The 25,454-nt window shown below is 34.9% G+C and overlaps 2 protein-coding genes and 1 long non-coding RNA gene across 3 annotated transcripts; all 3 read left to right on the top strand.

The window, feature by feature from the left end:
* Window positions 1-532: 532 nt before the first annotated feature.
* LOC113738900 (uncharacterized) lies at window positions 533-4,256 on the top strand. Its single transcript, XR_011812979.1, has 5 exons — window positions 533-924; window positions 3,157-3,286; window positions 3,397-3,597; window positions 3,705-3,810; window positions 4,033-4,256. It is a non-coding gene; the product is annotated as an uncharacterized lncRNA (long non-coding RNA).
* Window positions 4,257-7,291: 3,035 nt separating this feature from the next.
* Window positions 7,292-13,570, top strand: LOC113739808 (4-coumarate--CoA ligase-like 9). The gene is made up of 6 exons (XM_027267148.2): window positions 7,292-8,503; window positions 10,676-10,865; window positions 11,812-11,957; window positions 12,064-12,131; window positions 12,785-12,887; window positions 13,240-13,570. Exons 1-6 carry the CDS (start codon window positions 7,439-7,441, stop codon window positions 13,363-13,365), a joined length of 1,698 nt encoding a protein of 565 aa, XP_027122949.1. The 5' UTR covers window positions 7,292-7,438; the 3' UTR covers window positions 13,366-13,570.
* Window positions 13,571-16,435: 2,865 nt separating this feature from the next.
* LOC113739456 (protein ROOT INITIATION DEFECTIVE 3-like) lies at window positions 16,436-21,082 on the top strand. The gene is made up of 8 exons (XM_027266674.2): window positions 16,436-16,732; window positions 16,880-16,993; window positions 17,266-17,399; window positions 18,464-18,608; window positions 18,913-19,115; window positions 19,204-19,325; window positions 20,127-20,353; window positions 20,671-21,082. Exons 1-8 carry the CDS (start codon window positions 16,469-16,471, stop codon window positions 20,851-20,853), a joined length of 1,392 nt encoding a protein of 463 aa, XP_027122475.2. The 5' UTR covers window positions 16,436-16,468; the 3' UTR covers window positions 20,854-21,082.
* Window positions 21,083-25,454: the final 4,372 nt, after the last annotated feature.

The raw sequence follows: 25,454 nt of genomic DNA, 5'->3' as shown, positions 1-25,454 counted from the left end.
TTGACAATTTTGCCCTTATATCTTTTCATCTAAAAAAGAAATAGAACCTATGATTTAATTAGCTAAAAATGTTAGGTATGAAAATGATAATTTTTATTTTTAAATCAAATTAATATAAAAAATGAAATATATTATATGAGAAGTATGGAGAAGATGTGAAAGTCATTCAAAAGGGAGGAAAAAGAAGTAGAAAATCATTAGATAGAGAATATTAGGTTGTTTAATTAGATAAAAATTTTGAACATAATTAACAAATAAGGATAGATAAGGTAGTTGAGGTAATTCTATTGATTCTTATCAGAATTAAGCATTCAATTAGAATTCTTGTACTGAAAAAAATACATACAAGTTCAGCACTACTTAACAAGTTTAGCAAATGGATTTTCATTTATCAAACACTCAAAACATCTAAATGTCTGAAAAAGTTCAGATTCAACACTTTTTTATGTTATCAAACAAACCCTTAGTGTTGTTTACAATTGTATTTCTGTAAGTGAACATACAATTGTGATTTGATGCTATTACATTTTAGTCAGATGTTTTAATGTCATTTTCATGATATTGACAAGTTGCTAATTTTCTTTAATTATTAGTATTTGTAACTTATTGAATGATCTAAGATTTAATACTTGAGTATGTGTTTATTGAATATTTAAAAATAGAATCAATGATAAAATTATCTTGTATATGAGCAGATTGTTAAATATGATAAGTTTATTTCATTTCTCATGGAGGAGACTGTAGGAGAAACGGGACAGGGACGGGATAGGAAACTGGAAGGCGAGAGAGGGAGTTATTTGACAATGTGGCGAAGGGCAAGGCGAGGGATACTTCTCCAGCTCCAACCCTGTCCCATTGCCACCTTTAACTATCATTCATGACCATTTGTACTCGAGGCTGAGGGAGATGGGTAACGCGCAACGGGTTAGTTAGTATTTGCTAATAAGGACAAATTTCTGCTTGATTATTTGGTCGGCCATGTTTTGTTTTGGATTTTCTTTTTCAAGTAACAAATCAGAACTTAGCAGTTCCAAATGATGTAATGTAATAAGATGTAGTTCTAGTTCCAAGTCAAGGTTTTTTTGCACCTGCAAATAACAGAAAAAAGGTAGTAACACAATTAGTAAATAGTGTCGACCTTTTTCTCAACAACATGCTCTTGCAATCATACTTATGAAGTAAATACAAACGTGAGATGTGCACTCGGTAATCATAATCAACCACTAATCAAAAACATAAAAGGAAGTGTTTGTTTGTATTTTGGATTGATTAGGAATCGAAATCAGAACGATAAACCCCTCTAGAGGTAATGGATTTTGGTCGTTTGCACTTGTGTGTTTGCTTTTGCACCGGAATAGGTTTCCTCAACCATTGAGTTAATCATTTTGAAACTCAAAGACATAAGTGGAGAATGATATGAAACAAATGTTGGAAAAATTGGGTAATTTTTCACTCAAAAAATATAAATAGTGATTAAACCGATTCAATAATTTTCACAAAAGATAGTCGAAACAATCTTCTTAGATAGAATTACCATTCCAAATAAATTCCCAAGAAAGGCTGGAGGGGTCACAAATGGTTCCACTTAAAATTCAGTCTCCTAGACAGAATTTACGTGCACAGTATATTATCACAACTAGACCCGCGTATATATAAATAATACGTACACACGATTAGAATTATGTCAAGTGGAGATTTGTTGAATTTCAATAAATGTTGGCAGCCTTAATTCTTGAATTTGGAAGCCAACATTGTTGACTTCTCTTTAACACAATTCTAATCCCACATTGGTGGGATTATTGGTAGAAGCTTGGCTTGAGAGCTATAAGTAGCTCTCAAGTCCTCCCAATTGAAATGTACCAAAAACATGAACAAAAAAATTACCCAAAAAGGATTTTGTAATTCTTTTGTAAATCTTTCTTCTCCTAAATTATAAAAGCAGGCTGCTTGAGTGATGCTCGGAGAGTAGGCAAAATTAGCCGAACTCCGTTACCAATTTTCGGGTGCGTTCTTTTCTTATCTCTTTTTATTTATTCCGCATTTGTTTAGTAGTTTCTTTTCTATTGTAGTATAGTATTCAATATATATTTGTCGGGTATATTTATAGTGTTTTATACGGTTCATTTGGGTGTATTTTTTTTATTCGTGTGTACATATTATTTATGTACACGCGGGTCTAGTTGTGATAATACACCATACACGTAAATTCTGTCTAGGAAACTAGGTTTTAAGTGGGACTGCTTGTAACTCCTCCAATCTTTCCTGAGAATTTACTTGGAATGGTAATTCTGTCTAAGGAGATTGTTTCAACGATCTTTCCTGGAAATTATTGAATCGGTTTAATCACTAGTTGTATTTTTTGGCTGAGAAATTACCCGATTTCCCTAACAAGTGGTATCAGAGCCGAAGGTTCGTTCTTTGTTTTGTTTGTAATTTTTATATTGAATACCTTGCTAGAGAAATCGGGTAATTTTTCATTCAAAAAATATAACTAATGATTAAACCGATTCAGTAATTTTCAGAAAAGATCGTTAAAACCCAGTTTCCTAGACAGAATTTACGTGTACGGTGTAATATCACAACTAGACCCGTGTATACATAAATAATACGTACACACGAATAAAAAAATATACCCAAATGAACCGTATAAAACACTACAAATATACCCGATAAATATATATTGAATACTATACTACAATAGAAAAGAAACTACTAAACAAATGCGGAATAAATAAAAAGAGATAAGGAAAGAACGCACCCGAAAATTGATAACGGAGTTCGGCTAATTTTGCCTACTTTCCGAGCACCACTCAAGCAATCTGTTTTTATAATTTAGAAGAAAGATTTACAAAAGAATTACAAAATCCTTTTTGGGTAATTCTTTTGTTCGTGTTTTTGGCACATTTCAATTGGGAGAACTTGAGAGTTATTTATAGCTCTCAAGCCAAGCTTCTACCAATAATCCCACCGATGTGGGATTAGAATTGTGCCAAAGAGAAGTCAATAATGTCGGCTTCCAAATTCAAGAATTGAGATTGCCAACATTTGTTGAAATCCAACAGCATTTTCATCAAGAATTAGAACATGTTAAATGTTAACCTTAGCATTGTCTTGCAGCTTTGATTGTGAAATGGAGAATAATGAGGTTATTTGCAGTTCATGTTGGAGATGATAAAGCGACTGCTGAAACCTTGGATTCAGAGGGCCGGCAGTTTATTTTGACTCTGATGGTTTCCTCTACATTGTTGACAGGCTAAAGGAACTCATCAAATATAAAGCATATCAGGTGCACAACACACTCCTCAATTCAGTTCTTCCCTGTGAAACATTTCTACTTGCAGGTGCCATTCACAGCTCCAATATCTTTTCACTAACCGAAGAACATTTGAAATGCAGGTTCCACCTGCTGAGTTGGAACATCTGCTTCAATCCATTCCTGAGGTAGCTGATGCAGCAGTGATCCCGTGCGTATCTCCATCGAAGAACTTGCATTTTCCAGCCTTTATGTTAACAAGATGTCTGCCATTTATTTCATTTATGAGATGGTCTAATCGCAGGGAATCATATGTCATTATGAATCTATGATTAATTTAGCAAGTAAGAAACTCATATGATCACTAACATCTTTCAGCTTAAGTTTGAATTGGACCACTGGTGTAGTATATCAACTCCTAATTCTGACTCCTTGTATCATCTCACTGCAGATATCCTGATGAAGAAGCAGGCCAGATTCCCATGGCCTACATTGTTGTTAGGAAACCTGGATCACATATTACCGAGAATCAAATTGTGGATTATGTTGCACAACAGGTACTTTTTTGTCCGAAAAATCGACGCAATTTGTTAACTCAATAACAAACGCTTAGATTATCCTGATGCCTACCATTAGAGGATTGAGTACTAATTCTAAAAGAAGATTGCTGCTGCTTCCACATATTGATAGTTACAGCTGCACAAATTGGCGATCCTTCTCTCCTCTAAATGCTAGCTAACTTGTTCTTTGTTATTGGGTCATTCTTCTCTTGTCGAAAGGTTGCACCATACAAGAAGACAAGACGCCTTGCATTTATCAGCTCAATTCCAAAGCCTCCAGCAGGAAAGATCTTGAGGAGGGAATTAATAAATCTTGCTACTTCTGCTGCTTCAGCTAAATTATGGATATAGTCTTTTTTTCAACCCGACCAAAACAATATCCAAGAATATACTAACTCGTTATTTTTCTTTTTCTTTTTTTTACCATAAAAAAATAGAGAGAATTTCCCTTGATGGTCATTTGTGATAGCTACATGTTTCTAAACTCAGGCCAATTGGTCAACTTGTCGTTCCGTACACGGTCCGTTTGACTAGTCTGCCTCAATCGGGTGAATGAAATTCCTCCTGCCACCACCACGTTGGCCGCCGCCGCCGCCCCCACTAGTCCATTCCTCACTGCCACCGGCCACCGGCTACCGGCTACAGTATAGAACCCAAAATTTTTTGAGTATTCTAATATCAACTCGCACGTAATCATGAATTGAAAGAAAACCATAATCGTTCACACCAAAAACACGTTTAAAAACGAATACTAAAGTAGTAATTTGACTGATATCTCAAGTAATTAAGCAGCTCTGGACTAGAAAGCTCTATGGATTCTCTCACAAAACAGCTCTGGACTATATGATTAATTTGTTTATTGTTTACAAGACTCACAGTTCAGTTAACAAAAATAAATAAATAAATAAATAAATTTCACTTACATTAAGAAATTATGTAATACTTGCTACAAAAAACACTCGAATTGTTGAAAATAATCTCACTATATTGTATCCCTTTAGACTTTTCTCAATCATTTGCTGCTAGACGATTTTCAGCCATCTTAATAATAAAATTTCTTTTTTAATTACAAAAAAAAAAGAAGCAAAAGAAAAAGAACTATGCACCATCAAGGCTTGCTTTACTTTTCAAACAATGGCTCCTCTAAACCAATGAATTTATTTTGAAAAAAAGTGAATCCTAATACTAGTTTGGTAATCACTAGGTTTTAGTTCAATGGCTTTTCCTATCTTATGCCTCAATTAATACATCGGCTACACACAATATAGAAACTTTTTTTTTTTTTTTTGAAAAACTTAAAACAGAGATATGCTAAAGCCCGGCATAGGCACTGAAAGGGCAAAAGGGGCGTCCAAAGGGACCAAAAAATTGCTAAGAATCACGTCTATACTAAACCAAAACTCGAAAACTACAATGAACCTAGCCCAAATAAAAAGAAAAAAAAAAAAGCAATGAAACTACAAAACATGGATCATTTTGGTTTATTAATTTTCCACACTTTAAAAATCTGATCAATTTAATTTTGTCAAATTATATATATGTTGTCAATACCATAACTATTACCGCTTGTCTCCAACGCAAAATCCCTTGAGCATTAATAGTTAAAAGTGTTCAAAGATGTTCTTTTTGTTTAACAAATCCCGAAAATATGGATTTATGTAATAGAATTAGCAAATATGCGATAGCCATATTACGAGATGAGGTGAGAATCATTGTCACTTCTTAAGTGTTGGGATACACTTTTGTAACATTAATTGAGCCGTTGCTTACATACTATAAAGTGTTAACTAATAAAACTCCTATCGTTTTTGGGAAAAAAAAAAAAAAAAAAAACCAGCTCCTGTCAATACCCTTTACCATTTGTCTATTTCCTTACGGGAAATTCCTTTTCTTGAGTTTTGACGGGGCAGTTCTTTTAAGAAACCATTGATAAATATGGGCCTCACGGGTTACAGTTTCATAAATTACCTTGAAAGTAAATTGGTCATTTCAAATTTTTTTGTGCCGTACTTTGATTTAATTACAGCTTATTTACATTCTATTTCAGTACCTTTACACCCAAACTTGTGCAAAATGGAACTTGTGAGCCGTACACATCATTGACATTTCAATTGGAGTACAATTCCAAGTGTTTCAATGGGCGGTCTATTGACATTTCAATGATGGCGTGGCGTGGCAGCCAATGGACCCAGACATTTTGTAGAATAGTGTAATTTGTGAGATGTGATTTGAAAAAAATTGTTTTACAAAATGTGAGAAATAAAAATTTTTATTTTGTTAAATGTGAGAGATTATGAATCGAATTATATAAAATGTAATTTCATAATTTTGCCTCTAAAAAATAGTCACGTGTAAGATACGTGGTAAATTTCGGTTAAAAACTAATTGAACATTTAGACAGGAATCAAATTTGACCAACATAAATTTGTAAATTTAGTACTCTTCATGCACAGTTTTTTATATTATTTTTTCTTTCTTTTCGGTAGGCTCTTGTTGCAAAGTCGCTTCAGTGCAAATTGGTGAGAAATGCCATTTAAATATGTATTTTTTGGTACAAGTATCTAAGGGTACTATCGAGCCGATTTGAACTTGAACAGCACCCTCCTTGATTTCGAACTCAATTATTATCAGTACTACTCGAGTTCGAGCTCAAGTTCGAAGGGGTATATAAATTTGAGTTCGAATTCGACTCGACATAACGGAAATAAGTTTGAACTCGACTTGTTTGATCTTTAGTAAATTGCAAGTTTTATTAAATTCGAGCTACTTGAGACTAAGCTCAGGTTTTGATTTTATTGTTTTTAATTTTAATTTTTTACATTTTAGATTTTTCAGATTATCATTTTGCCATCCTTCACTTTTTTTTACTAAATTTTATTTCATGTAAATTCATTAAAATATAAACCTATAATAGTCATTTTATAATTAAAAAATAATATATAAATAATATAAATATTTGATTGAACTCGTTGAGTACTTGAATAGTTTCTATTGATATTCGAGCTCGCAAGCAGCTTGGCTCGTCCGCACGCCGAGTATCTCTAGAAAACTCAAATAATACAGGCAAGCTTTACAAATTGGGATTACAATTATTGACCGCATGCAGTTACATTTGTTAATATTTTATGCTTTTAGTTGCTTTTCCAATTAACCAACAATTTTCTTAAAAATTAACATTTGACCTCTAATTTATAAATACCCCGGAATAAATAAAAAAAAAAAAAGAAACCACCAAAACACCATCCATGCAAGATTCACTGATCTTAATTGCTAATCCTCCTTCCCGAGCTGATTAGTCTAAAGTCTAAATATATGATATCCGGCAGAAGAAAAAAGAGGCTTTTCTTAATGGTAATTAATATTTATATCACTGGACGGAGGGCTTGTATTTGTATATCCTCCTGCTATTGATGAATTTAGTAGCGCTAGTGCAAGTCAACTTCATCCCACGTCTACATCTCTACCATAAACACCCACATTTCCCACTTCACGAGAGAAATATATATATATATATATATATATACACACACACGCACACACACACTACCGTATCTGAGAACTGAGAACTCAGAACACATCTCAGCTCTTCCTCCTCACCAAGAACACGCACTAAACACACACACTAATGGCGGATGCACGAAAGATAGACCCCAAAAGTGGGTTCTGCTCAGTAACAAGAATTTACCACAACCTTCGACCACCAGTTCCATTACCACCACTTTCTCAGCCAATTTCCATCACTGAATACGCCATCTCCCTCCTCCGTGCCACCACTTCCTCCCCCACCTCCACCACCACTCCTTCCACCCCATTCCTCATCGACTCCTCCACGGGCTGCCAACTGTCCTACTCCCAATTTTTCAGCCAAGTGCACTCTCTCTCTACTTTCCTCCTAACCCAATACCCTTCCCTCTCCCAAAACGACGTCGCCTTCATCCTCTGCCCTCCCTCCCTCCACGTCCCAGTACTCTACTTCTCCCTCCTCTCCCTTGGCCTCACCGTCTCCCCCGCCAACCCTCTCTCCTCGCCCTCCGAGTTGAGTCACTTGCTCCAACTCAGTAAACCAGCTGTCGTTTTCACCATTTCATCGCTTTACCAGAAGTTCCCGAAAGCCTTGAAGTCCAGTATGATCTTCGTAGACAAGCCGCAGTTCCAATCCGTGCTGTCGAACCACACCTCCACCGAGAAGATCGAAGCGGTGGGTAAGTATAGCGGCCGAGTCATCCACCAAAATGACTCGGCCGCTATACTTTACTCGTCCGGAACAACCGGACGAGTTAAAGGTGTGGAATTGTCCCACCGCACCTTAATAGCCGTGATAGCAGGTTTGTATCACAATAAGCACAAAGCTGACGGTGAAGATGAAAATCCGCTTTTTCCGGTGTCGCTGTTCAGTTTGCCGCTGTTCCATGTTTTCGGGTTCTTTATGCTGATAAGGGCTGCGGCCTTGGGGGAGACTCTGGTGCTGCTGGGGAAGTTTGATTTCGAGAATATGCTGGAAGCCATCGAAAAGTATAAGGTGACTTACATGCCGGTGGCGCCGCCGCTGGTGGTGGCGTTTGCTAAGTCGGATTTAGTGAATAAGTACGATCTTAGCTCCCTACGCCTACTTGCATGCGGTGGTGCGCCACTGGGAAAGGAGGTCTCTGAGAGCTTCACAGCCCGGTTCCCCATCGTGGAGATTTCCCAGGCACGTTTGTTTATTATTTTATTTATTCTTTTCTTTGAGTTGAATTTCTTTCTAGAATATGATTGCACCGGCCAGTTTGGCCCGATCCGACCAACTGACCAATGAGTTCTAACTCGGCTTGCATGTGCCGTCGAACACGAGTTCAAGTTCGAGTTCAAAACTAGCAATTTGTCAGTATTTGGATTAGCATTAAGTACGCTCTTAAATAAACATTAAAAACATCAGAAGATGTAAAAATTTCAATCTGACCCCGCAAGCTTTTGGCTGAATTAAGCAAGCACGAGTTGCCGGGCCGCCGGGTCTTGGTGGACCTTGACGCCGACCGGTGACTGATTACGTTGTCGTCAAAGCAGTGCTGCTAAGTAAATGCTAAATAAAGGTGATTTGTCGTGGACTGTTTGGTTGATTAATATGGCTGGATTCCAAATGATGGTACTACTTTTTCTTTCTAAATTGAAGTTTGGATAATTCGACTCAACACCCCGTTGTTTTAGTAAATTAAACTCTAGGTGAGGTGAGTTCGACTCCGTTCGCCATCAGGAGTCAGGCCATACTTTCGAGACCATAAATTGTTTGAAAAGATCATTACAGATCTTATACAAATGAGCTGCTCACACAATAATGTGATTCAAACCCACAACCCTTTTATTAAAAAAGTGATCTAAACTTATTAATTGAGTCAACTGTCCAACTTGTGTTAGCTAATGACCAATGCGAAACCTGTACTATATGCCTAGTGGGTAGTACCTAGTCCTTTTCTCAACAACGTGCTCAAATTTACCAACTAAAAGTAAAATCTGCATTTAAACATAGTCAAAAATTAATGAAGGTTAAGAAAAGTTTAAGCTAATTAATTAGACATCTTCGTGTATAATCATTGAGTTGGCACCCATGCACAAGTAATTTTTGCCTTCAAAATTAATTAAAAAATAATAATTTTGTTTATTGTAGTCACGGTTACCATTTTCAAGAAAGATATTATAGTTAGTGAGTCCCATTTTTATGCCGAATCCAGAAAATCAATCACCATTCATAAACACTCACCTTTAGGATGTGCCGATCTTGCCCTAGGAGAAGACAACTCCTGCCTTTTTGGATATCCATTGGCTTTTGATACTATTCAGGAGTGTGGAAATATACCATTTTTGACACTTAAAAAACAAATTTGCCATAGTTAGTATAGGAATTTTGACAAGACAAGAAAATGAGAACCTCAATGTATCAAAGTGAACTGTATGGACTGTTTCATAAAATTTGTCGTGCAACTACAACCCCCCACCCCCCCCCCCCCCCTCCCCCACAAAAAAAAAAATTTTACTTAGAACTTCAAACACTAGATTTAACAAATGGGATATAAGGGGGTTTATGGAGTATTGAATCTCATCATTCGTCTCATAAGTTGTGGTTTTGCCAATAGATTATCAAATCAACCATGCAGTTTCCTGTAGAACGTTTTGTACCATGCTATTATTTAGATTCTTTTTCTTAAATCTATATCCTTTTACTGCCACTTCTACTTGGTCCAAATATTTACTGGGAACTATTTGTTCATCTTCTAATACAAACATAAACATGGAGCAGGACAAACTTCTGAGAATTTTTAACTTATACTTTGTGAATAAGGACTAGTATGAATGGTTGGTTGATTGGCTTCATAATCTATTCTGAGGAGCAGAACACTTTATCCCTTATATTGTCAATTGACTTGATTTGTTGAATCTTGAGAATTGATTTGAAAAATGTCAGATAAAAAATTTCTATGCCTTGCTGATTTTACATCCATATACAGAATTTAGAATCCTGTCTAAGCATTTTATTTGCATCCCATCATGTACACTTGATTCCTTAGTTGTTTTTGCTTCTAAAATTTGTTTCTGCACAGCATGACTAAAATGGATGGAGTGCCTTTTAAAATCTCCTTTATTACATTGATCGAATTTTTTTCTATCAAGACCATATCCTTGGGACCACTTTGTCTGCAGTTCATTGAATTTGGACCATATTAGCTGATCTTCAGCCAACAAGAAAAACTTCAGGGGTTTATTTAGTCTGTGTGTGTGTGTGTGTGTGTGTGTGTGTGTCTCCATATGTCTTTTTGTTCCAAAATAGCAGTATATTTTATCATGAAGCAAATTTCTGAATAATATCTTGTTTGGTTGATGTTGTTTATAGGGGTATGGTATGACTGAGACTGGGGGAGCGGCTACACGGATGATAGGAACTGAGGAGATAAAGAAACATGGATCCACTGGTCGCCTTTCTGAGCACACAGAAGCCAAGATAGTGGATCCTGATACTAAAGAGGCTTTACCTCCTGGTCAGCGAGGTGAACTATGGCTACGAGGGCCTATTATCATGAAAGGTGAACATGCATGGACTCAATTTTGCCACTTACGTTTGTGCTGGGATACATATCAACATATTTACTTCCAGATGACATCCTTTGAGCAATTAAAGGCTGCATTCCTAGTCTTTGCTGCAAAATGTGGATGCAGTTTATTTATAAAAAAATGATGCTTTTAATGTATACCACAATATCTTATGTCTTAAGAAAGAACTTTTTTTGACTTTGTCTTAAGAAAGATCTTGCCCACAATTTTGTTTGCCCTGTAGCTGATTTGCTGGTACTGTTTTTGGGAAGATACTGATGCGGTGATATAGAAGGGGACTTATATATGTGATAATTCAAGATTGTTCTAATTTGTGATTCCTTGATTGATGGTAAATCTACAGATGACATTACACTCTCCTTTAAGTCTCCTGGTCTCCAAATGCATTTTCTCAAGCATAGCTGGTTCATATGCCTAAGCTACATGTACTAATAGTTTCATCTTTTAAAACCTCATTTTGTCTATGTGAACCTGTAACTTCATGTAGTTCTGTCCATATTTTGAATTTGAAGTCAACAAAGGAGTTGGAAATGTTTGACTCTGGATCATACATATATGTGTGTTGCATGTATAATTCTTTAGTAACAAGTGCTTGTGCCTAACTTCAAATTCTTAGGAGCTAATGGTGCATTCTAACTTATTTTATGGTATTAATTGTTGCCTACTTTTGTTTGGTGGTTGTATTTGTGTTTGCCGTGAGTATGCTGCTACACAGGATCCACGTTGTTTGTGGTGAAATTATTTTCTTATCTTTTCAATCAGTTATACAGCAGAAAAAAGATGGCCTCAATGGCAGAAACCAAAGGCTCCTGAGTTTTATGTATCATGTGCATGCATTTCCTTGAGAAGTTGATCATATAACTTTGCCATTCTTTTGTGACACTGATTTTGAGATGGAGAATGTGGGGTTATTTGCAGGTTATGTCGGAGATAGTCAAGCGACAGCTGAAACCTTGGACTCAGAGGGCTGGCTGAAGACTGGTGATCTCTGTTATTTTGACTCTGATGGTTTCCTCTACATTGTTGACAGGCTAAAGGAACTCATCAAGTATAAAGCATATCAGGTGCATAGCTCAACCCTCACTTTATTCTTTTGTGAAAGATTTTAGGTGCAGGTGCCATACACAGCTTTCAAATTTCACTAGCTGATGAGGATTTGAAAAATTGCAGGTCCCACCAGCTGAATTGGAACATTTGCTTCAATCAATTCCTGAAGTAGCTGATGCAGCAGTGATCCCGTATGTATCTCATAGCTTAATTTCTAGCTCGTGCTGTAGTTCAGATGTTAGTTGAACAGTTAATCTACTTTATACAAATTAAGAACTGACAGATTTATTAGCATTAGCTTGCAGTTGCATGAATTGAAATCAAATGCCGAACTTATAATAACGTAAAAGTACAGTTTGTCACCAAGAAAATGGGGAATTACTTCTACTCTCCATCTATTCAAACAGAACTGAATTTAAATTTCCTACTTCCGTTGATATGAAATAGTAGATTATCTAGAGGTGAGGCTCTATCCGGTTTCTTCAGGTTATTTTCTTCGGTCTGCAAAAAACAATCTTCAAGCATGAAGAATCTTGGCTTCTGGCCTTCTGATTGAAACCTTTGAATCGATTGTTTCATCTATGACATGGTTTAATAGCGAAAGACAATTATAGTGCATACGCAGGATTGGCTCCTTGTGCATTATTAATTCAAATATTTAGATGGTTAAACAAAATCTTTTGTCTTGAGTTATAATTCAGCTACTGGTGTTCTTAATTCTGACACCATTATACATAATCAATCATAACATTACATGGCAAAAAAAAAACCCTCTGAGTTTTTGTTGAGCAATTGGTGTATATATCAACTCGTAATTCTGATACCTAATATCATCCGACTGCAGGTATCCTGATGAAGAAGCAGGTCAGATTCCTATGGCCTTCATTGTTAGGAAACCTGGAAGCCATGTTACTGAGACTCAAATTATGGATATTGTTGCAAAACAGGTACTTTCACTTTTAGAAATAGAAGATACAAAAGCTTTTCAATTTCCTTCTGAAACATATATGCTTTTGACATTCACTCTGCATCCAAATATGGCCTGTGATATTTTTATGGTTCAGCTGAGAGTATGTTCTTCCTTCCGTTCGTCGTACTTCGGCTTCTCTAGAATCTAAAAGATCAACGGGTTGATTACCACTTAACTAGTAAATAGACTGTCTAAGATCAGAGGATATGAGCTCTAATTCAAAGAGGAAAATGGCTGTCACTTCTGGTAATATAGTGATCCTACTTTTCACTGAATGCAAGCTCTTTAACTTCTGTGCCTTTCATTTTCTTGTTTTTCTCCCATCAAAGGTTGCACCATACAAGAAAATACGAAGAGTTGCATTTATCAGCTCGATTCCAAAATCTCCAGCAGGAAAAATCCTGAGAAGGGAACTGGTTAATCATGCAATTTCTGCTGCTTCATCTAAATTATGATGAAAGGCTCCGGTCCTTAAATTCTGGAAGCGTGAATGGTTATAAGAATTTGAGTGAAGGAGACATCCACCGGATCAGCGCCTTTAAGAAACTATCGGCGTTCAGTTTGTAGATTCGTTTTACTGCTTGAATATGTGTGATTGTACGAGCATTATTCGTCCTCAATCCTCATTTCTAATAAAAATTTTGAAGTTTAGACCCCTAACCCCATTTTAACCATTTTAATTTAAAGGATTCTAGTAGCATGTACTGGAAGGTTATGGGCATGCTAAAACTCTGTCAATCCTTAATTTGTGTTTCTTTGAGTTTTATAGATTAGCAAAAAGCATCTGTAAATCAAGGGGAGAAATTCTTAAAATAAAGAAATAAGAAGATAGAATAACGATTTATAAATGGAAAAATTAGTCATTAAGGGTTGTATGTAATTTTTTAAAATCATAACTTTTTTAACATCCCTGTACTCCTTACTTAAAATACTAGAAAAGCAAAAGGAGTTGTGCATGGTTTGGAACAACCCTTGTCAAGTTCTTACTGCTAGTATGGTTATAGTCCCTCAGTTCATTTATTAAATTTGTTACTCTTATGGCAACAAAAAAAAAAATTAATCATAGGCATGGATGAGATTAATCAAGTTTAAAAGAAGGAATGCATCCTTATGACTCTTCAAGAAATTTATTTTGCTAAAAAAATTAAAATTTTATTTACAACTAATCACGCCTCAAACTTTAAAGCCAATGCCCACATCTTCTCGAAACAAAATAATCTAACGTACCATCAAATTTCCAAATATGTTAATGTCTTAAATACAGAGAAGAAACTCCACCTCCATAACGAAACCACAACCAACAATTGTTAAGTATAAAACAAATATAAATGTACTTATTAACATTTTAAAAAGTCTTTTGAATGGATGATAAACAAATTAGCAAATTTATCAATTTCAATTCCTCTTCCTTTTTTTTTTGTTCCATTATTATTGTGCGTCTCTTCATCACCTTTTAGTTTGACCACGAAATTGAATTTTACTTCAACCATCAAATTCAATTTCTCAACTAAACTTGTGATTTGGCAATTCTAAAGAGATGAAAGGAGGAATAGGAATATATAATAGAATTTGAGGGATCACTTGTGGTGTGATTTGTTGCAGTTATAGACAATGATTGGTAATAATTTGAGAGCGAGTTATAGAATGAAGGGGTTGATGATGAGAACGAAGTAACAATAAATGAGAAAGAATCGTCGTTAATTGTAACTTGTAAATAGGATAAGCGAAGAGGTTAGATTTCTTTTTCTTTTTCTTTTTAATCTCATTTCATTATACTGTGAATTATTTGTTATAGTTATTTTATTGTGATAAGGGAGGTTAGTGTAATTTATAAAACTTAACGGGAGTTTAGTGAAATTATTATAAACCTCAGGGGAGGTTTGTGAACTTGTCCCTTATTTTTATGATAATAACAACCCAACATCCAGAATATTCTGTGTATAAGAATCTATTGGGCCGTGTTTAATAAAGTATTAGGCATATGGTATCCAAATTTCCAAATGAAGATTCCTTTAGATACATGAAACTTTACCAACTACTATTAGAATAGATGAGAACCAACCGTAGCTTACGTAAAGGTTATTATCCTTATTATCGATTTTATTCTTTTCCTTTTTTGAAGAATTAAAAGTTGGTACCTTGCATCTTCATTGGTTCTCCATAAAGGGAACATTACCTCTTTTTCTTTTTTTCACCTCTATGCATATTGACCTGATTAAAAAAAGAAACATAAAAATTCTGACTCATTATGGTACGTAAAGCTCGTATAACAAGTTGGTAGATTCAGGGATGCGTGAATAAAAGTGTTTGCAAATCATCTCCATTTTCATAGGATTTAATCAATTAAATGCATTTGATGACAACAATTGGTCGAGCTCGCTCGCATTATCACTTTTTGTTGGTAAGAAAAAGATTTGGGTGGGTTCGATCCTTATCATCACCACGAATCAAGGTGCTTACGCGTATAAGACTTTTACGGATCTACCTGCTAACTCAGGTCTCTACAGCAGAATTCGAATACATCACTTTTCGTTCGGAGGGTAGCTTGTTTTTACCAATTGAGTTAACTTGTTCTAGCCACTAGCATTGGTCTATTTGGATTAGCTATTTTTTAGGGTGTTTTTAAAATATTTTACTATAATAATGTAGGTGAAAAACTTTTGTTATATATGTTTTTTAATGGTGTTTTTGGGTGTTTTTGAAAATATATTTTAGAGTATTTTTAAAATTTAAAATTTTAATGCGATATTTTTAAAATCTTACAACCACCCACAACTATTCCACCCCCTCTCCACCCTCTCCCGCCACCCCTCTCTTCGCCCCTTCCCTCTTTGGTCGCGGGTCACAACCAGAAAACGGTCGCCGCCTGCGACCAAATTTGGTCATGAGTCGCGACCAAAAATTGTTCGCCATGGCCAGTGACCAGAGAGAGGGAGGGGGGCAACAGAAGAGATGTGGGAAGGGGAGGGGAGGATGAGGAAGGAGGAGGAGGCGGAGGAGAAGGAAGGAGGGGGAGGAGAGAGGGGGAAGGGGCGACGTGTTTTTGGTGGTTGGTGTAACTTTTTTTTAGTATATTTAGAGTTGTTTTTATGTATTGTATGGATGTGATGTTTCAGAGTTGTTTTTATTTGTGTGTTACTGTAACATTATATATAAAAAACTGATTTTTCAAAAATTGAATAATCCAAACGCATAGCTGGACGAATCCGTCCAGTTACACATAAATGAAAAGCTTCCGTTACAACTTTTTTAGCACATACAGTTCCTCTTCTGGCAGCTTAAGAATGCCTGCATGTCAAACAAATGTACTACTAAAAAATTAAGACTGAGATCATCATATGAGCTAACAATTTTGGACATTCTAATGTCTTCACGAGATATTCACGACTTCAAATTGAGAAACGACAAACAATATATCTCCGTAGTTAAGTATGGTAATATGGTTTATGGGTAAATTCTCGAGTGGTGAAAAGTAAGATTTCTATAGTTCCAAGAACCAATAAGAGGTGAGGACTAAGTGTACCAAAAAGCAAAATCTAGTTTATCTGTATAAACCCTATGAGAAGTCTATGTGATTGCCGAGTGATAAAGAGAGACAACATGGATTGCAAGGAGGCATTGGCAGTGTGCAGTGATAAGAACATTAGCATAGGAATAACAATTTGGGACCTAGAAAATGGTGATCGTCTTCTCCACATACCAACTTGTTCTTCACCTCCTCATGGCCTCATTTCTTTGAGAAACCAATATCTTGTGGCTTCTCAGGTTCAAAGAACTGGCTCGGTCAGTGGTGGGGTCATTTTCAGTTGGCCCTTAAGTAAGGTACCATTTCGTAAATTTATTTTCTTATTATTCAAGTTATTTAAATTCTTAATTAATTCGTGTAATGCCCATTTCTTTTTCCCTTCTTCTTGGTATTCAGTTGTTGATACTGACACGAATGTTTTTCATTTGTCCCTCGTGAATCAGCATCAAGCCACTTTAAGGAGCTATCTACTGGAATCCACCGGACCCCTATCCTGCACAAGGGATGGAACATTTCTGGCTTGTGGAGCTACTTCTGGAAACATACACGTTTGGGAGGTCGACCAGATTCTCTTTTTCTATAGTGCCCACATTTCCCCGACCCTTTCCTTTCACAATATCACATTATTCTGCAGCAAAATTACCGACATTTCTGCAAAGATCCATATTACCCAATTTCATTTATTTATGTATTTTAACTACATAAGAAATTTGTTACTTCTCCTTCTTTCCCCTTAAAGAAACATGGACTATTGTTCATGTTGTTTATTTCAAATCTTGTTGAAGCACTAAGATCCTAAAGTACTCCTGAATTTATGGTGATCATGTAGGTTACTTCTGGGAGGCTACTGAAGAACTGGTCAGCACATCACACCTCAATATGCTGTATGGTTCTTTCTAGCGATGATTCCTTTCTTATCTCCGGTTCAGCGGATGGAAGTATTGCTGTTTGGTCCATGATTAGGTAAGCCCGTATACCCTCTCGTTAGAAGTTTTTAAAGTTTTCCCAAAAACATATAATATTGTTTGAGGCTTTCAGGGCTGCACAAAATAGTCCTGGAATAATTTTTATATGCATTAGTTGAACTTGTACTGTTGTACAAAGGCTAGTGTGTAGATGCAGCCCACAAGTTTGAATCTCGTGTTCTAACATTGTACACCTTAAACCCTCCTACGTGCAACTGGATGCTACTTTTGTACACAGTTGCAAGTGTTTATGGAACTGTTCCACAACTTTAATTTAACGTTACAATGATTTGGCCTCGAATCTTTATCCTAGGTCTTAAATGTTAGTGTCATTAGACGAGTTAATTGAAATTCTGTCTTAACTTTTGATTGTATGTACTAACTACTTTTGCAGTTTGCTGGATGAGGGCTATCCAAACAAAATAGTCGTTGGAATAAATCATCTGTTATATGCATTAGTTGAACTTGTACAAAAGAGTAAGACTAGCGTCCAGATGCAGTGCCCACAAGTTTAAATCTTGTGTTCAATTATTGTAGGCCTGAAACCCTCCTATCTTCACTTGATTGTTACTTTTGTGCACAGTTGCTAGTGTATATAGAAGTGTAAGTTAATTCTAGAATGTTTTGGCCTTGAATCTTTATCTTAGGCCCCAGGATGTTAATGTCATTAGACGAATTAATTGAAATTCTGTCATAACTTTTGATTAGAGCAGATTATCTGGGTAGTCACTGGACTTATTGAATAATCAAGATTTGACCACTTAATTATTAGTAATATGTTTTTATCCACTAAATTATCAAATATGTAAATTTTGGGTCATTCCATCTGATTTTGCTGTTAACTCTGTTAGATCTAAGGGTTCGTATGATTTACATGGCATACTATTAATAGTTATATCTGATAGAGTTAACGGTGGAATCAGACGGAATGGTCCAAAATGTATAATTTTGATAAAAATATCCTATTAATAGTTGAGTGATTAAAATTCAATTATTCGAAAAATTTAGTAACTACCCAAATAATTTGCTCCTTTTGATTATATTTACCAACTACTTTTGCAGTTTGCTGGCTGAGGGCAATTGTGATTGCTTAACGTCAATTGTGAGTATGTCCAAAGACCACACGGGAGCTATAACTGGCCTATTGCCTGCATCCACCAACTCCAGTTCTAATTTTATCTCCAGCTCCCTCGATGGAACCTGCAAGGTGACTATACTATACTTTTTTCTTTTTTTTGCACAAGTGAATTGTCACTCTTGATTATGATGTGTTTGAATGCAATTATTTTCTTTACCATATGGTCATGAATTTTATATATGACCAAAAAAAAAAAGCATAAAAAAACTACTTATACGCATTTATGTACACCTTCAATTTGATGAGTTACATTCTTGAGTGTACAAAGATGAATTGAGCTAGCACCATCATTGTTAGCTAGTTTATCTTCTATGGTACATATTTTAGAAAGTATCAATTCCTGCTAAGGGGCAGTTTTCCTGTTGCATTTTAGGTGTGGAATATGTTGTCAGGGAATCTTATAAAAACGAAAGCTTTTCCATTGCCAATAACTGCAATTGTTCTTGATCTTCTTGAAGAAATTTTGTTCTGTGGAAGTGACAATGGGGCAATTTTCTTGAACAAATTTGATGCTGGACTTCTAAATGATCCCTTTTCCAGCCCATGTGGTGAACAAATTGTGCTAAATGGACACCAGTAAGTATGCAATTATTGTTGTTCCCTTGTAATCCTTTATATAACTCTTTTTTTGATCCCTTGTAAGTGTTTGCATTTCGATCTGCAGAAAATCAATAACTGCATTGACATCTTGCAAAGCGGGTCTGGTTTCTGCTTCTGATGACTGTACTGTTTGCCTCTGGGACACAGTCAATTATACCATTATTAGAAGATTCAACCACTTTAAAGGTCATTGCACCAATTTCCAAATTGCTTTCATCTACAGTTGGAAAACTGAAATTGCTGCTATTACTACAATAAAATATGTTCCTAGTTTTTGCAAGTTTTTTCCTTGCGTTCTATTCTTATACTGCTAGCTAGAGAAATACAAGAGGAAGAAACTCCATAAAAAGTAATTTAATATCCCACCATTCCAGATTTCATTGTCTAAACATAGGCAGTTAAAGTTATATGTTACATTTTCAAGAGAAACTATCAAATATTTGAGTTCAACAAAGTGATTATCTAAATTTTGTTTTTGTTTCAAGTTGCATATAAACTATTTAAAGGGAACACCCATTTTATGCTATATAGAATATTTTTGGAGGTGTTTTTGAAAAATTTTACTGTAGCAGAGTTTTCAGAGTATATTTTGGGATATTTTTAGAAAATATTTTGGAATATTTAAGAGTAGTGGAGTTTTTAAAATATATTTTGGGATATTTTTTAAACATTAAAAAAATTTAGACTACTTTTTAGGGTATCTTTTAGAGTGCTTTTAAAAATTTTTTATAGTATTTGAAAAACTTAAGGATCCAAACAGAGAGCCAGTAGAAAGAAAGAATATATGAACTTAATTAAAAGCTTTCAAGATTTGGAACTCACTTGTTCTGTTTCTGCAAATAATTAGCTAGAGAAAATTGCAACAAATATGTATTCACCTTCCCTTTTTGTATCTTTTATGATGCTCGTGATCCTTCATTTCTGTACAACTCAAAATTTTTTTCCTCAGATATTATTGTTTTACATATGAATATAATATGTTTTCAGGGCCAATATCTAATTTGGTGGCAATCAGCAAGTCATCTTTAATACCTAAGAACAACCATAGAACCTCTCAATTCCGCGTTTGTGTGCTTGACAAGAATTCTCAGCCTACCAACTTTGCCAAGGAAACAGTTACGCTTCTGCCTTCAAGCACTGCCCAAGAAGAAACCGATGCCATGTCAGGCTGCAGAAGCACGAATTTACTTGAGAAGCACATACTTGATTTAGAGGTCTCTCTCCATCTCTTCAAACTTGTTAGAGAATTCTATATCGTTTCTCAAATTAATGGTAAAGAAGTAATAAGTCCATTTGGTTGTCTGGTTTTAGAATTTAAAAAGTTTTTTAAAAAAAAAACACAAACACACACAGAGCTGCAGCAACCCCACTAAAGCTTGTCCCTAGCTAGCGTCAATCTGTGTCGAGATTCTTTTTATTAACATCAAGGGATATCTTGCAGTTTTTAGTTTGGCCAAAGTCGGAGGAAGGATTTGTAATTTTTGCAGGGTAAAACTAAATGAAGATTTTTGTGTCCTTCGTAACTGTGCAGAGAGAGAGGACGCTTGATGCTCTACAAATGAGAGTAGAAACGAATAGAGAGAATCAGATGTGGGCTATAAAGATGACAAAGCACACAATGGAGATGAACCAGTGTCTTCAATCTGCGTATTTGGATTTGCTGCATGATCGATTACTACAGCCTCATGATTCAAGACTGAAGATGGAAAAGTAAGAGTTAGGTTGAAGATGATCAACTTTGAGGTGTCAACACATAGTTCTCACGTGTATCGTCTAATTTCCATAATTTGGATTGGTTGTCCATTTAGGTGAGAACTAATGCTTTACTATATAAAAGCAAAGCCTGACATTACGTTTTGGAGTTGACTATGTGTAGCCTTTGCGTGATGAGAATAGATACTCTTGTTTGAATCAATTCAAGGGATAGTTTCTCTTGTGAATAATTTCTCATTATTGAATCTTGAACCTTCATTTTTCCAACAGGTAAAATTTCATTTATATAGACAAGGTGGATTTCTGCTTCTTGAATTTTCGTGGGCTGTTTTTATCTAATCTAATGGAGGGATACTGAGGTGTCTCTCCGTAATTGCATTTAATGCGAGTTTGGTCAGAAACTTGAAGTGAGCACGAGAAGATGCCCTACTCCCGATCCTCTCTACGTCAAATTGGCCCACGATTATAATTGAATGAGAGTAGACATATATTGATTGGGCATCCATCCACGGATGATGGGACAGTCTTTTTTTTTTTTTTTTTGACATTTCTTCCATAAATTAGGGGTTGTGTGATGAATTAACAACTAAAAATCAAGTTAGAGTGACCCGGCCAAATCTTAACCATTCATTTGAAATTTTATTAAATATCAAATGAACGGTTGAGATCCAGTTGAACCACTCTAAGCTCATCTCCAGTCGTCCATATCGCACGGTTCTTTCCTTTTTTTTTTTTTTTTTTTTCGGCAACGATAGATGTTGTATAACCTACTCTAATCTAGTCTAAGGGAAGGGGCAGGAAGATGGTCAACTAAGACCAGCCACATATTATGACCAAATTATGAGAGGCAGGGGTTGATCCCCTGACCTCCAACATCACCATTATGGTGGTGATGACCATTGGATCAAATGGCTAGTGACTTCACGGGTTCTTTCCGAGAGTGCAGAGAAATCCATACAAACTTTGAAGAATTTGTCTGGAATGTAATTTTTTGTCAAAAAATTATTTACTTGTACTACAAATATATTTTCTTATATACTTTTTTGCCGTCTCAATTATTTTTCTATCTTACCTATATCTCGTACTACGAGAAATGCTATAATAATTATTCTAAATGAATGCGCTATCCATCTTGAAGAGTTATGCGAGCGACAGCAGTTATAGGTAGGCTGTCACGGCGACATATGATTGACTTTTTGTACCATGGCGGTGTTGTGGTCCAACTTTGTAAACGAGAGGAAATACGAATCGAGTTTAAAATACCAGGAATCCTTGAATTGCACATTTTCGAGCGAAAATTTTTTACGCAACACCTTTTGGTTTGTGTGTTTTTTTTTTTGTTTTTCGTCTTCTGCCCTTAGAACACAGAATTTTAAAAAAATTAGGAATGATAAAGGAAATGGGGGAACAAGTTATATGTTATGGAATTTTTTGGAAGACTTTTGAAATGATAATAAGGATTAATTATTTAAATGTAATGTATGAGTTGATGACCGGTTTAATAAATCTGAAATTACATAGAAATGTGATCAAGACAAACTTTGGGTGTGACATGAATGGCTACTCATTTTCTTTGTTTGGAAAGTTTAAATTTCGTGTGAATTTTGTGCTTATGAAGAGTTCTTCAAATATCTATTTAGTTCAACCGGTAGGAATACGAAAGCATCTTCAGTTCGGCTCCATTTTCTCTTTTCCCCTACGTATGACTTAGAATCTCCAATTAATCCAAAAAGAAGAGTTTTTTGTGTTCACAAATCCGCATCAACCACTTGAATTTTCTTCATTGATTGGGATAATGGTCAATTTTTTGTGTGCAAAAAAAAAAAAAAATTTGAAGTTCCTTCATTCATTGATTGGGGAAATGGTCAATTTTACTGCTCATATTTAGAACCAAAAAAAAATGTTGATTGTTCAGGATGAAAAACTTGATTTTCCATTGAGAGTGACCAAGAAACCACTGGGCCAATGGCTCAATGGCCACCAAGGAGGGACTTAAGTCCATCCTTGGGCTGTTGGTGAGGGTTCAAACCTCACCAGCAGCGAAAAAAAATATAAGGATTGTGTCATAACACTCCCTTGGTCTAGTTGGGTCTATATACCCACTAACTCCTACAACAGCCTCCTTAGGCTCCCCCTCCCCCTAGATTAGGATAGAGTAGGTTATACAAATGTATCGTTGCTGACAAAAAAAAAAAAAATTAAGAGTGACCAAGAAATGTTTTTCAAAGTTAAGTACTTCAATTAAACGCCATATCATAGTAAATGAGATTTGAAGCTTTTCAAGTTTAGCATTTTTATTTACTAATTTCTGTCTAATCAAGATTGAACAATGTGAATGAGATCTGAACAGTTGAGATTTTTTCATGACTCCTGGGAGAACAAAATGTTTTCCCATTATTAAAACTGGAGGATTGTGGCCGGAAATTATTAACTCGTGTTTTCTATTATGGTTGGGCGTACAAGTTGTCTGGGGCTGGTCGGTTGAGATACTAATGGGAAAGGGTTTGGTTAGGTGACAGAGCGGGAGGTACTCTAACGAGGACACCGTGAGTTCAAACCAACCTCCTACTTGTCTGAGAAAAAAAAGGACCAAACAAGATGGAGCAAATTACTTCACAAAGTATAGATAATAATTAAAGATTTTTTCTTTTTTAATGAGCATCCGAAGACATGCACCATTGTTATACCTAAATTGCACCCTAACTTTTAACAGAAACTTTCCCTGAGATTTTCGATAATTTTACTAGCCTCCTCTAAAATTTACAAAATTACACAAACCTCCCATGAGATTAAGGTTATGGTAACAAAATTAGTCCAATTAGAAAAAGTAACATTAAAATGGTACTTTAATGAGAGTGATGAAATTTTGATTTCATAAATACCCCTTATGCATGTGTACATAAGTTGTATTAGTAAAAGAATAAAAATAATTAAAAGTTAGAAATAATTAATACACACATTTCATCACTCAAAAAATTTATACTTAATAAATTAGGTAACATAAATAAGCAATAAAATTACACTAATGATCACAAGATTCAGCAAAACAAACTAGGCATCTCTTTTAGCATGATGTTTGTTTTGATTCTTATGATTTTGAATGGGTTAATTTTCAAATTTTGCCTTTTTTTTTCCTCTCATTTCTCTATTAGGTATATCAATTGATATTATTTTGTTCATACAATCATCGTTCATCATTAAAGAAATTTTCAACTGTTATTTTCATTAATTAGTTACTAATAGTTTATTAGTGCTTTAATTACTAAATCGTCAGATATTAGTAAAGGAGAATGGAGGAAAAAGAAAAGCAAAATTCGAAAATTTTTTCTGTTCAAAATCACAAGAATCATAGCAAACATCGTATCAAAAGAGATGACTAGTCTATTTTGTTGAATCTTGTGATCATTAGTATAGTTTTGTTGCTTATTTGTATTGTCTAATTTATTAAATATGAATTTTTTGAGTAATGAAATGTATGCATTATTTATTTTTAATTTTTAATTATTTTTATTCTTTTATTAATACAACTTATATACATGTATATATATGGAATAAAGGTTTCATCTCTCTCGTTAAAGTACTTTTAATGTTCCTTTTTATAATTGGACTAGTTTTGTTATCAAAACCTTAACCTTATTTGTGTAATTTTACAAACTTCAAGGAAGGCTAATGAAATTTTTAGAAACCTCATGGGAGGTTTTTAAAATTATCCCTAATTACTTTATGAATTCGTTAAGAATGTTCATATTATCTAATGTTGAAGTTAAATGTTAAGATTGCATGTTATCTAATGTTCACATTATCTAACGTTAAGATTGCATATTATTGAATGTTGGGCTCCATCAATCGTTGAGACCCTTCTGCTGAAATTAAAATACTATAATTATGACTCCAAAGCACGCCAAGGTTTGAAGGTATATCATCCCAAACATTAATATGCAATCTTGGATCCATGTGATGATTTTCTCTTTATGGTCCATTGTTAGACGATTTGAGAGGGTTACTAAGATTCTTTAGCTTCTTCTTGCTTGGTTGGAGTTCATTAAAAAGGTAATTGCTCGTACTCTTGTTTAATGATATAAACAAATCTAGTCAAGTCGAACATTTTTATTCTACTTGGATCCTTCAGTTTTTCAAATGCTATAAAAATTTTTAAAAAGTACTCTAAAAGATACTCTAAAAAATAGTTTAAATTTTTTTAATGTTTAAAAAAATCCCAAAATATATTTTAAAAACACTAAAAAATTATACTAAAAACACTCTTAAATATTTCAAAATATTTTCTAAAAATATCCTAAAATATACTCTAAAAACTCTGCTACAATAAATTTTTTTTAAAAAAAACACTTCAAAAAACAACTAATCCAAACGGAGAGTTAATATTTAGGCTTGTTTGATTATTTTAACAAAATTAAAATCGTAGTTAAATTTGATTTGCTTATCAAACCGGATTCTAATGAAATTTTATCAAGTCGAACTTGAATTGAACTCGAGTAGTTTGAGTGTTTTTACCTATAAATTTCAATTTTAAACTAATTAATTGAGCCAAGTTAGAGTTTAACGGATACAAAGTGCTGTTCAAACTTTGGTCGATTAGGTGGA

Source organism: Coffea arabica, chromosome 4c (assembly GCF_036785885.1).
Source record: "Coffea arabica cultivar ET-39 chromosome 4c, Coffea Arabica ET-39 HiFi, whole genome shotgun sequence".
NCBI classification, from domain to species: domain Eukaryota; kingdom Viridiplantae; phylum Streptophyta; class Magnoliopsida; order Gentianales; family Rubiaceae; genus Coffea; species Coffea arabica.
Note: the sequence above shows the minus strand (reverse complement) of the source record. Positions and strands in the feature narration are given on the sequence as shown.